General features: G+C 48.6%; 2 protein-coding genes across 2 annotated transcripts in view; both read right to left on the bottom strand.

The window, feature by feature from the left end:
* The window catches only part of Rsph9 (radial spoke head 9 homolog), a 16,667-nt gene extending 11,113 nt beyond the window's left edge, over positions 1-5,554 (bottom strand). Inside the window, exons 1-2 of the mRNA XM_028766709.1 lie at positions 5,282-5,554; positions 73-238 (exon numbers count right to left, since the gene is read on the bottom strand). Coding sequence (XP_028622542.1) covers positions 73-238; positions 5,282-5,508 — 393 coding nt within the window. The 5' untranslated portion in view covers positions 5,509-5,554. The remainder of the gene's footprint in view (positions 1-72; positions 239-5,281) is intronic.
* A 3,567-nt stretch (positions 5,555-9,121) lies between these two features.
* On the bottom strand, positions 9,122-11,260 carry Mad2l1bp (MAD2L1 binding protein). Its single transcript, XM_028766700.1, has 3 exons — positions 11,152-11,260; positions 10,489-10,751; positions 9,122-10,044 (listed from the first exon to the last, which is right to left on the bottom strand). Exons 1-3 carry the CDS (start codon positions 11,204-11,206, stop codon positions 9,532-9,534), a joined length of 831 nt encoding a protein of 276 aa, XP_028622533.1. The 5' UTR covers positions 11,207-11,260; the 3' UTR covers positions 9,122-9,531.
* Positions 11,261-13,257: the final 1,997 nt, after the last annotated feature.

The raw sequence follows: 13,257 nt of genomic DNA, 5'->3' as shown, positions 1-13,257 counted from the left end.
ATACACACACACAGCCCTCCACTTACACACACACACACACACACACATGCACACACACAGCCCTGCACTTACCACCACTTCTTCATCAAAGACCTTCTCCCCTTCGTTGACCTTCTGGAGCTCGGTGTGCTCATACTCGTGTGAAGGGTCACCCATGAAGCGGCCATTCACCACAGACGTCTGTATCGCCATCTCCTCTGTGGCGGGGGGCAAGAGGCTCCACTCTGTGCAGTTCAGGCTGCCAACAACAGCCACATCATGCTGACTCCAAATCTCCTCATGCCCTGCTCCCACCACCTTCCCTTTTTCCAGGGTCAGACAGCCAAAAGCTTTGAAAACACCTTTCATCCCAGGACCCTCCGAGGTGTTCATGGTACAGTCCACCCTAACATTTGATACACATTCAGTCTGGTGTATTTTTCACTTGCCTTAAAATATTCTATTTTGGGAGCTGGAGATATAGCAGTTAGAAGCACTTGCTGTTCTTCGAGGGGGGCCCAGGTTTGGTCCCCAGCACCCATATGGTGGCTCACAGCTGTCTGTAACTCCAGTTCCAGAAGATCTGATGCTCTCTTCTGGCCTTTGTAAACAGCAGGTGCACACATGGTGTACAGGCATACATGCAGGCAAAACACCTACAGTGGTCTGAGTATGCTTGGCCCATGGGAAGTCCTACTATTGGACTTGCTGAAGGAAGTGCATCACTGTGGGGGTGGGCCTTGAGGTTCTGTGCTTAAGCTCTGCCCAGGGGGGAAGAGACTTTCCTGGCTGCCTTTGGATCAAGATGTAGAACTCTCAGCTCCTTCTCTAGCACCCTGTCTGCTTTGATGCTACCATGCTTTCCTCCATGATAATGGATTGAACCTCTGAACCTGTAAGCCAGCCCCAATTAAATGTTGTCCTTAAAGACTTCTTTTGGTCAAGGTGTCTCTAAAACCCAAATTAAGACAACACCCATGCAAATAAAATAAAATTTAAAATATACATAAAAATATTTTATATAATGTATTATACACACATACACACACATACACACACACACACAGTGGGTCAGGGAAGGGGCTAGAGAGATGGCTGAGCACCTAAGAGTGACTGCTGTTCTTCCACAGGACCCATGTTTAATAAGTGTGGATGTGTGTGTGTGTCTATGGGACATGATTGGAGCCCCAGGAACTGGAGTCACAGGCAGTTTTAAGCTGCCTGATGTGAGTCCCGGGAACCAAACTTGGGTCTTGTGGAAGAACAGAAAGTATTCTTAACTGCCGACCCATCTAACAAGTCCCTTAAAACATTTACCAGGGGGCTGGCAAGGCGGGTCAGCCGGTAAAGACACCTGCCGCCAAGCTTGGCTACTGAGTGCAGTCCCTGGAATCATTCTATGTAATAGAAGAAAACCACCTCCTGAAGTTGCACTGTGACTTCCCTGGGCTCGCCATGATACACCTCTCTCTCTCTCTCTCTCTCTCTCTCTCTCTCTCTCTCTCTCTCTCACACACACACACACACACACACACACACACACACACACACACACGTCAATATGCTGTCCAGGTTGATCTGGAACTTGTGTCCAAGTGGTCCTCTGGTTCAGCATCTAGAGAACCTGGCACTATGGCAGGATGTGTGTCACATCGCCCAGCCAACACTGTCTCCTTGGCACATAATGTGCTGGTTTGGGGGCTAGTGTTTTGTCTAATAAATGGACAGTTGTTCACACAGAGTAATATGTGGAAGGTCCAAGTTCCCAGGATGCACCCAACTTCAGAGAGAGGTCATCTTCTGTAGCAGCAAAACTCACAGCCGCCAGCAGAGGGCCTGCCTCTATACTAGCGTGATTTTGATTTCTTTATTTTTCAGGTAGAACCATCAAGATTTTTAAATTTTAGCTGCTACATCCTCAACTGCTCATTAAGTCTGAGTCCACTCTGACCTATATGAAACCAGGACATCAGGGAGCCCAAGGTAATTGTCCACATTAGGGTTACCATTGCAGCGATGGTACCCCATAATCAAAGCAACTCGGGGAGGAAAGGGTTTATTTGGTTTACAAATGGGTATTGTGGTTCATCCCTGAAGGAAGTCAGGACAGGAACCTGGAGGCAGGAGCTGATGCAGAGGCCATGGAGGGGCGCTGCTTAGTGACTTATCCTCATGGCTTGCTCAGCCTGCTTTCTTGTAGAACCCAGGACAGCCAGCTCAGGGATGGCACCACCCACAATAGTCTGGGTCCTTCCCTGTTTATCACTAACTAAGAAAATGCCCTACAGGTATTTTCATAAGCCTGATATCATGAAGGCATTTTCTCAATTGAGTTTCCCTCCTCTTAGATGACTTTAGCTTATGGTAAGACGGGATAAAACTATTCAGCTCAGTTAAGTTTAAAATGTTTATAAGTCTAAAATGCATTTAATGCCCCTAAACTGTCCACCTTAACCACAGCTTAGAGACCCAGCCTGGGGGTTGCTGCTTGCTGCCACCGCTCAGGACTGGATGGACTCATTACATCACGAGTCACTAGCCAGGCACTAGATCCAAGATCAGTGCAGACTTGCTTTCTACTGAGCAGTGCTGTCAAGTCATCACGCTTTAAGTAGAGCCAGTCCCAGTCCTGGCTGTCTGTACGCTGACATTTCAGACATCTGGACTGTGAGGTTCCAGATGTGTCTCTCTGGGCACTGAGTTTTGTTCAATTATGGGTTAGCTCACCACCACCACCACCACCACCACAAAAAAGTATTGTTTTTTTCTATACAACACATTTGTAATCTGAAGCATTTGAGAAGTATAAAAGGGAGAATCTCAAGTTTGAGGCCATCCTTGACTATGTAGTGAGTTCAAGGCCACTCTGGGATACACAAGACCCTGCGCTCCCAGGGGTGGAGGAGTAAGGTAGTCGTCCTTCCTCACTGCCCCCATGATTTCTGCCCCTATCACTCAAGAACCTGCCTGAGAACTGAGTGTGGTGGCGCATGTCTTTAATCCCAGCAATCGGGAGGCAGAGGCAGGTGGATCTCTGAGTTTGAGGCTAGCCTGGTCTACAGAGTGAGTTCCAGGACAACCAGCACATTTGACTTTCACGTCAGGGCAGGAACTCAAGCCTTGGCAGTGGTGGGGGCCATAGAGGAATGCTGCCCACTGGCTGGTTTCCCATGGCTCGCTCACTACCTGTCCAGGTGGGCTGGGCCTCGTTGATCATTAACCAGGAAAATGCTCCCAACAGACTGATCTACAGGCAATCTGATGGAAGCCATTTCTCAATGGGGTTCCTTCTCACCAGGTGACCCTAGTTAGTGCCACATTGACAAAAACTACCCAGCATAGCACCCCTGGCCATTCATTTAAAATACCACTCCAACTTGGGAGTTCGTATGGTGGGATAAGCCTTTAATCCCAGCACTCAGTAGGCAGAGGCAGGTAGATCTCTTGAGTTTGAGGCCAGCCTGGTCTACAGAGTGAGTTCCAGGGCAGCCAGGGCTACACAGAGAAACCCTGTCTTGAAAAAACAAAACAAAAAAAAATCAAATGAACTACTACTCCCTCCAGTAGTCCCTGTCCCCTTTGTACCTGACACCATGTGTCATGCATAGATGGCGGGTGTTTACTCTGACCTTGTTCAGGAATTCCTTAGCATATGTCTCCCAAATACACACAGGATCTCCATGAAGACAGAGTTTGTGTTATTTGCCTGTTCGAGGCAGACTGGATTCCTGGTGCCTAAATCAACACACAGCACATAGTAGGAGCACATAGTAGGAGCTCAACAAATGCTCATACAAATGAGTCTCTATCTTTAGCCCAATTGTGGATTATATGCCTTATTATGCCTTGTTATTAACCCGATACCAGTTACCCTGCTTACTGTTAGGTTTGGTTTGTCTATGTGCTTGTGAGTGGCTTTGTTATTTGAGATAGGGTCTCTCACTGTAGCCCAGGCTGGCCTTGAAATCCTTCTGTCTCATCGTCTCAAGTGCTGGGATTACAGGCCTGAGCCGGATCCTGCTGCCCCGATCCTCAATAGTAAGCAGGGCTAACACTTAGCTGACCCGTTGGATGGACCAGCCTCCAACTCTCCACTACCTTTGTCAAGCCTGTCACAGTCTCTCTCTTAAATCTTCCCTCCACCTTCACCCCTGCAGCCATCTTCCCTTTCCAGACCCTTGCCTCTGGACTACAAACACCCCCAAATGCCCATCCCACACTACTCCCAGACCACCTTCCCACTCAGATATGAGCAGGCTCGCCTTGTTCCTTCCAGAACCCAGAGCAGCTGCTCCCTGATCCAGCTTAGTTCTTCTCCACAGGCCCAGGACTCTTGGCATCGCTTCAGGTATACCTCAGTTCTAGCAATTTTTTTGAGATAGGGTCTTTAAATTTATTAAAATTATTTTGCGTGTGTATTTTGCCTATGTGTATGTACATGTACCTCATGTGTACAGTGTCCTCAGAAGCCAGAAAAAGGTGTTGGATCCCCTGGGACTGGAGTTATAGATGGTTCTGAACTCCATGTAGGTGCTAGAGATTGAACCCCAGTTGTTCAGAAGAGTACTCAGTGCTCTTAAGGACTAAACCATGTTTCCAGCCCCAAAACCCACAGACTGGCTTCAAAGCCCCTGTGTATTTCAGGCTGACCTTGAACCTCTGATCGTCCTTCAATACTGGTTTGATACTTGGGTAGATAAATGAAGTCCCCTATACCTCCTGCGTGGATACTGTAATAACACGATGGGCTCCCCCATCATCCTGGGGAACTCCGAAAGAGGTTGAGAGGCTTACATTGCAGAATTCCCCCCAGCTCTTTCCCCATTTTACAAGTCTTGCACTTCCAAGAAAGAGAACCTCCGGTCGAAGAGCCCACACTCCCGAGAGAAACGCTTCTAAACAGCTCCAGAGCGTTTGACTTCTCCAGGCCAAATCCAGTCAGAGCTAGAACCTGAATGAACTCTATACCAGGTCGCCTTCTCCAGGACCTCTCACTTTGTGCCCACTCAGTTTAGCCTTCTATCTGTAAGGAATCCAGCTAGACCAGTTTCTCATGCTCCTCTAGGCTGACAGCCTTGCCTCCGTGGACCCCGCCCGGGCACTTTCCCACCCCGTCAGGATCCACAGGACCCTCGCAGTTCTGTGACTTCCCAGTCCCCAAGCTCTTCAACTGTCCATTTCCCTCCTCAAGCCCCACCCACAGGTACTTCCTGCGTAGGTCCTGGGCATACCCACCTGCCCCAGCCGCAGTTGCACCCACCACCCTTCGGGGTCCTCTTGCAGCCTCTCACAGTCGCCTCACCTGTAGAGCGTCTTGCGTGGTGCGAGCTGGTCCTCACTCAAGCCCTGTGCGATGTAGTAATCCGCCACCAGGCCAAGGATGCGGCCCCAGAAAAGGACCCGCGCGAAGCGGTAATCACGCTTAACCAGCATAAGGGACGTGAGCAGCGAGGCCCGACGGTCCGGGCTGAGTCCCTGACCACTGCCAGACGCCAGCTCCAGCGACAACAAGAGGCTGTCCGCATCCATCAGGTCAGCCGTTCTCCTCCAAGTTAGTCTGGCGGGTAGAAGCCGTCTCCATGGAGACCCTGAGCCCCACCCCTTTAGCTAGCAGGAAACAAAACCCCACCCACCGGACCGCCCATCTCGCCAAACCCGCCCTTTCCGGGAGCATGGGAATATACCAAATTTTCACAGAGCAGTGTAAACTGACTTTTGTTTTCCCGGCACGGCTTCCCCGTAGGAAATGCCAGCCGAGCTCCGTACATGCTCTCCGCATTACGTACTCCATTTATGCCCATAAGGACTTGGGAAGAAACCCAATACAAAGCCCCAACGAGGCCACTAGCTGTATAACTTCAGCCTGGGAATATCGCTTCTTAGCCTCAGAATTTTATGAAGAATCTGATACCTCCTGTTCTGAAGGCAGTTTCTGAATTTTTTTTTTTTTTTTTTTTTTTTTTTTTGGTTTTTCGAGACAGGGTTTCTCTGTGTAGCCCTGGCTGTCCTGGAACTCACTCTGTAGACCAGGCTGGCCTCGAACTCAGAAACCTGCCTGCCTCTGCCTCCTGAGTGCTGGGATTAAAGGCGTGCGCCACCACCGCCCGGCTTTCTGACACCTTCTAAGCCCACCCGAAGCCAGGTCTCACTAAGTAGGCTCTGTCCAATCTGACTCCTCAAGTTTACACTTGAGAGCTCTTTGTTTGCTCCCAGGAATAGTCTGATTAGACAATGAAAATAGAGGAAATTGCCGGGCGGTGGTGGCGCACGCCTTTAATCCCAGCACTTGGGAGGCAGAGGCAGGCGGATTTCTGAGTTCGAGGCCAGCCTGGTCTACAGAATGAGTTCCAGGACAGCCAGAACCACACAGAGAAACCCTGTCTTGAAAAACCAAAAAAAAAAAAAAAAGAGGAAATCCTTGGGAACGGATGTAAAGAAAGGGTGACATTTTCCAGGGGGTGGTGGCCCCACACCTTTAATACTAGCACTCAGGAGGCAGAACTCTGAGTTCAGAGCCAGTCTGGTCTACGTAACAAGTTTTCAGCCAAGGCTACAGCTACAACCTGCAAGTGCATACCCTCGGGCTCCACAGCTGTTCAGACTCAAATAGTAGCAACAGAGGACCAGCTCTGCATTCCCCAGGCTAGCCTAACCCAAGCTGGGCTAACCACTGCTACTCCACATCCACTTCTGGAGTCTCTAGTTTCAGGGAAATTAGGCCTTGTCAGTGACTGATGTAATTTTTGGATTCCTTTGTGGAAGACTCATGAAGTCAAAAATGCCCTGGGCCTCCAAGCCAAGCCCATCGAGAAGTAAGTGTCTAAGTTGCTCAGATAATTACTTTGTTGATTGCCTGGGCATTGTTCATTGTGGCTTTTATAAATGAACATTTGAGGGCAGACCTGGCTGGTCTTTCATTTCAAAGGAACTTATGGCCCCCATTCACACCTCAGATCCTGCCCTCCGCGGTCCTGTCCTGCTTTGGCAATATGGCCTAATTCTTCTCTAAAGCAGTATCAGACACAAACAACAGGATACACTTCAGGTGATGTCACACAGAACACAGCCCAAACATCTTGTTTTCTCCCATCCTGGATTTACCTATTGGGGATGAGTTCCACGTCAGTAACCAGAATCTGAAGGAGGAGAAGGTGGGGTCTGGAAGTTTGGTAATACACCCATTAGGGACAAGAGCAAACCCCGGCAATTTCAGAGGAAAGCCACACTGCCATTAGAACACAGAGGAGAACAATCTCTGCAGGCAGGTGAACAGGTTTCCGTTCATGCTTCACTACTTAAGCCAGTGGTTCTCAATCTTCCTGATGCTGTAATCCTTTAACACAGTTCCTCAAGTTATGGTAACCTCCTCAACCACAAAGTTATTTCATTGCTACTTCATAACTGCAGTTTTGCTAGTTATGAATCATAATGTAAATGTGTTTTACAATAGTCTTAGATGACCCCTGTGAAAGGGTTGCTTGACCCCCAAAGGGGTTGTGACCCACAAGAACCTCTAACTTAAGCAAACTAGCCCTGCCAAGCCTCACCTTTATAATGGGGGAGTAACATATACATGTAAGTTAACACTGAATAATGTACATACATGCCTTTTTTGAGGGAGGGTCTCTATGTAGCCCTGGCTGTCCTGGACTTACTATGTGGACTAAGCTGGCCTTGAACCCATAGAGATCCGCCTGTCTCTGGCTCCCAAGTGCTAGGATTAAAGGCATGCACTACCCCACCCAGCCTTGTTCATAAGTACTTAACACAGTATATAGGTAGGAGCAGCACAGGGGACAGATGCCCAAGAGGCCGGCCTGGTGTCACAATCAATGGGTTGTAGAAATAGCCTCCATTGTGGACACTGCAGAGGGACGGACTAAAGTATGTCGACTTGGAATGCAAGGGTGTCTGCACTCTCTGAAAGGACTTGATGGTGGGAGGGGTCATTTGATGGTGGGAGGGGTCATGCTGGGGGAGGAGCAGAAGTGGGGGGTTTGGAATGAATATGATCAAAATACATTGTATACATGTATGAATTTTTCAGAGAACAAAAGGTATTCTAAAGAGAAATAGTAAGCGGGTTTTAAAGGGGAGGTGAAATAATCCTCACTCGGGCAATCACTGAACCTAGAAGACAGCCGAGGAGGGCGCCCTGCCACAGGCTTCCCAGCCCCCAGGACGGGACGTGCAGCTTCCAAAACATAGGAAAAGAAACAATGTAAAAACTTGGCCTGGAGAGGCTGGAGAGATGGCTCAGCAGTTAAGAGCACTGACTGCTTTTCCATAGGTCCTGAGTTCAATTCCCAGCAACCACGTGGTGGCTTGCAACCATCCCAATAGGATCTGATGCCCTCTTCTGGTGTGTCTGAAGAGAGCAACAGTGTACTCACATATATAAAAATAAATACATCTTTTAAAAAAAACCAAAACTCTTGCCTGGTCGCCTGTAATCCTAGCAGAGGCAGGAGGACCGGGAGTTCAAGGTCATTCAATGGTACATAGCAAGTTCAAGTAACATGAAACTGTCTCAAAAAGAAGTTTTTTAAGAAACAAAAATAAAACCTAGTGAGTCTATGTGTTACAATGTTTCAACCATCTCAGACACATTACTCTAACAATCTTGCATATAACCTAAGGACTTTAAACCAGCCCCTTGCTCAGTTGGGTGGGGTTCTGGCCTCAACTTGTCACTAGGAGCTGTCTCCAAGAGCGACAGAGGGAGCCACTGGGCAGTGGAAAGAGGTTGGACAAAAGTTTGCATTAGAAACTATGACTAAGAAAGAAGAAGAAAAATTAGCAAAAATCATGGAATCCTTGAAGAACAGGACCAGGCGAAAACAAATGCTTGCTGGTTGTAGAGATGTGAACCAGAAAGCAAATTCTGAAGACTGGAACACAAGTCTGAGGCTAGCCTAGGATACACCTTCAGTGCCTGGAATGTAGCTTAGTTAACAGTGCTTGCCTACCATGAATGAAAGTCTGGATTCCAATCCCAGGACCAAGTAAACCAGGTAGGGAAGCTTATGCCAAGGGCCCCAGCATTCAGGAAGTAAAGAGAAGCAGAGGGTCCAGGTTATCCTCTCCCACACAAGAAACCTTCTCACAAACATAAAGCAAATAGCAGCAACAACAACCACCCTTGAGGCTCGAGGCCAAACGTCTAAATCAAAAGTGTTAGGAAATTTTAATATAGTTCTATTCATCTCATCATATTTAGTTAAATTCATGAATCACACCCACATTATGATCCTGGTAACAGTTCTGAAAACCCATTGCATAAAGCAGAGAAGGAGCACCTTCATTAGACGGTCTGCCGACACAGCCTTGCTTTCTACTCCCAAACAGAACCGCCTGGCACAGGGGCCTCTGGGAGTCAGTCGTTGATTCGGGGACTTTGCTTGATTATCACAGCCACAGACACACACCATCAGTCACCAGGAAGTCTGGGAAGAGGAGGTACACAGCCAGGATAGAACCTTTCTCCCTCAGCGGGAAGATGGGTGCCTGGGCAGGAGAGGGGGAGAGGATTCAGCCATTGTCCTCATACCTTCACTCATGGAAACCTTTAAGTGTCACTGGTGCCTGGAACCAAATGTAATCCTCTGAAGCCATGGCTGGGACAGAAGGTCTGCCACAGGACAGTGTCACCGTGAGTTTGTGGCCTCGGCTGGGCACCCGGTAGTTCAGTTTGGGTCGAAACCAATCTTCTCCACAGTCACGGTGGCCCTGTACCATGACAATGGTACCCATGAGCGGGGGAGCCTGCAGCTCACTAAATGCGTCTGCCAAGAAGATGGCTCTGAAGAGACGCCGCAAGCAAGCTGCTGTGTTGAGGTCCTGGTCCACACTGAACGGGGCCAGCCTGGACAGGTCGAGTTCATAGAATTCTTTGGGGCTGAGAGCATTGCCCCCAAGCAGGATCAAGACTTGTGGCACGAGTGTTCGGGCAAAGAAGTCTTGTAGGTGACTGAGGACGCTCTCCAGTTCCGCCAAAGCCTGATGACACTTCCTGTTGCTCGCCTCAGTGGCGAGCCGAGGTTTCTTCCTTGCTGTGTCCTCCACCTGTAACAACAAAGAGAGATGGACCTAGAGAACGTCAAACAGGTTCAAGGCCAGCCTGGTCTACAGAGTGAGTTCCAGGGCAGTCAGGGCTACACAGAGAAACCCTGTCTCGAAAAACCAAAAAAAAAAAAAAAGACTAAGGAAAGGCCAGATGTGGTGTAGCACATCTGTAACCCCAGAAGTCACTAGGTTAGTTGAGGCAGGCAGATCTCAGAGACCAGCCTAAACTACTATCCTCATACAACACATAATAATAAAAGTCTCAGAAAATGAACAAGAGAAATAAAGCAAGAGACCCAAGTGCAGAGAAAATGAGACAAGGAAGCATTTGCAAAAGCCTAGACTTCCACGGAGGCTGAGGACATCTCAGGTCACTTTTCGACTTGCCCACCATCTAAGAGCAACAATGTCTTCCACCAGTTTTCACAGAAAGCCTGTACATACCTGGGGAGATTTTCGGTAGAAGTGCTTCAGCTGTTCATAGGGCAGTGGGAGCTGTTGGCGTTGGTACATGATATGCTTTAGAAATTCACAAGTAAACTGGCAGCAGCCTTCCTGGCTCACGGGCCCGGGAAACACCACCGGCACCAGGTCTCTTGGGCAAAAGGACTCCGAAGGATCGCAAGGTTCCTGGGCTGACGGGATGACAGTCTCAAGATCTACTCCGGGAGCATGAGTTTCTTCCGGCTTCTCATACCAATCCATATCTAGTTCATGAATGAGAAGGTAAAGAAAGGACCGGGAGGGGTCAAAATCAGGGATAGTTTTCTCGTTCCCAGGGGCTCCATCAGGAGACATTCCCATAGACAGAAAACCTGATCCTGGCCGGGGGCGATTTAAATGACAGCAGGGTCGGGAGAGGGGGCTTTAGGAGGCAGAGAATAAGCTTCGCTAGCAAGTGTCGAGTGGGGGCAAGAACCCAAAGGGACAGGACAGGAAAAACAATTCCACCCAGGACGAGGGAGTGACTTGCAGAGACAGGGCGGACTGGAACACCGGGAACCGGGACAGGGAGGAACGACGGAGGAAACACCAGCCACTAAATGTCTCTGGGGAGGTAGCAGCAGGGAAGAAACGAGCCCCCAAGTCATGGATCCCACGCCTTACTTGGGGTGGTAGCAGGGGACAGTTCCGACAGATCATCTTGCCCGGATGCAGCCATCGTGCCTACTAGCTTAGGCGTCCTGCGGTTAAATTAGACGCCGCGCAAAGAATCATGGGAAGCTTAAGCTCCACTTCCGGCTCCTACAGCCCGAAGGGACTCAGCGCAGCCGCTGAATGGTGGAGGTTGGACTGCGTTGACTTGAGCCACGCCCAGGCCAGAGAGCGCTTGGCCCCTCCCACTTAGGCGACTCAGTCGTCCTCTGGGGCTGGGTCGGCCTTCCGAAGGACGCATCCATTCACCCCAGTTTCCTGCTCATCTCGATCGCCACAGTCTACTTCATTCCAGAGCCCTGTCCTAGGTGCTGGAGACTCAGCCTCGGTCAAGCCACGCTCCAGCCCGTTCCCAAGCGGTTCACGCCTGGCCTGGGTGGGGCGCCTGACCTGGGTGGGGCACCTGACCCAAAGCGGGTTGGGGAAGGGTTAGGTGCCTGGAAAGGGTGGTCCCCGGAATGTATGTTCAGTGACTTAAGTTAACTCGATAAAAAGGATAACCCTAATGAGATTTTGAGAAATACACTCTCTGTTCGAAGACTCACAGAAGTCTTATACTGAGAAGGCTGGACTGACCCCATTCAGGCTTCAGATTGGCAGTTCAGGAGAGTATGTCTAAAAACTGGATAGATTCAGGCAAGTCAGTTACTAGGAAAACAATCAATCAAACAAACAAACAAACAAAACCCAGACTTCAGGCAACTAGTCAGAAATTCTGCCATCTGAAGCTGCCAGGCTACCTTGTTAGCAACAGGTTCCAGACTTCCACAGCAATAGTTTCCAGCCACCCCCCACCCCCTAGCCCCAGCAATGGTTCAGAAATGTCCTTAGAGATAGAGCCAAGATTAAGTAAGATAGAGGTCACCTACCCCTCCCCAGATTTCCTCTAATGTTAGCTCACTTCAGGGTTTTTCTATCTGGGTAATGGGAGACCTCAGTATGCTGGACTTGTGCAGAATAACACACTCTTGACATACTATTTGAATCTGGGGTGTCATTCTTTGGTGAATCATGGACCCTTAAAATACTATAAAGAGTTAAGGTTTTTAGCAGGGCAGTGGTGGTACACACCTTTAATCCTAGTGCTCGGAGACAGAGGCAGACAGAGCTCTGAGTTGCCTGAATCGTTAAGGTGATAGTAGTTCCAGCCTGGTCTACAGAGTGAGTTCCAGGACAGCCAGGGGTACACAGAGAAACCCTGTCTCGGAAAAACAAAACGAAAGAAAGGAAGAAAGAAAGAAAGGCGACAGTAGTTAAATGGCATGGAGGTCAAGGCAGGACTTCCCAAGTGATGAAGTTTAAACTTGATGGTATGTAGGGGGATGGGTAAGCGTTTTCAAATTAGGGCAGTAAGGAATCCTGGGAGATGCCACAGAGATAAGGACACTTACTGCCAAGCTTGAAGACCTGAGTTCAAACAGGACCCACAAGGTGAAAAGAGAGAACAGATTCCCTCCACACCACTATGTGGCAGGCTCACACGCAAACACAAAGTGGGGAAGTAACATGATTAAATTAACGCGTTATGGCTGGGTACAGCGGTGCACACCTTTAATCCCAGCACTGGGAAGGCAAAGGCAGGAAGATCTAGAGTTCGAGGCCACCCTGGTCTACAGAGTGAGTTCCAGGACAGCCAGGGTTATACCGAGAATCCCTGTGTCAAGGGGTGGGTATGAGGGGTATACAAATCAAACATGATGATAATAAATCAAAGAAGTTCATTTTAAACTTGGCTATTGACATGGCTGGAGACACAGGTTCAATTTATAGAGTACATGAACCCTGGGTTTGATTCCCAGAATTAGAAAAAGTGCAACCCACCCTAACCCAAGTGACGAGCAAACATGTAAATGGATTCCTAAAACTTTCTCTGACATACAATTTTATCACTTATTAAAACCAAATCAAATTTGCATACTAATAAGATGGATGTACCTGTTTCCTCTTGTAGAAAGATATACTGACTTATTATTTACTCCCAAGAAGCAACAAGAAAATACTAAGGCTTTGTTTTCTGTTACTGAACCATTGTGTTTCTATCAGAATATAAAAGTTTGT

Source organism: Grammomys surdaster, unplaced genomic scaffold, assembly GCF_004785775.1.
Source record: "Grammomys surdaster isolate TR1022 unplaced genomic scaffold, NIH_TR_1.0 169, whole genome shotgun sequence".
Classification (NCBI taxonomy): Eukaryota; Metazoa; Chordata; class Mammalia; order Rodentia; family Muridae; genus Grammomys; species Grammomys surdaster.
The sequence above is the reverse complement of the archived record's forward strand: the minus strand, read 5'-3'. Positions and strand labels throughout refer to the sequence as shown.

Bases quoted from the DNA above. Each gene is read 5' to 3' on its own strand.
- Mad2l1bp (XM_028766700.1), bottom strand. From the start codon at position 11,206: ATGGCTGCATCCGGGCAAGATGATCTGTCGGAACTGTCCCCTGCTACC. The intron at 10,752-11,151 runs GTAAGGCGTGGG...TTCATGAACTAG, and splicing joins GTCCCCTGCTACCACCCCAA to ATATGGATTGGTATGAGAAG. The intron at 10,045-10,488 runs GTATGTACAGGC...TTGTTGTTACAG, and splicing joins TCTACCGAAAATCTCCCCAG to GTGGAGGACACAGCAAGGAA.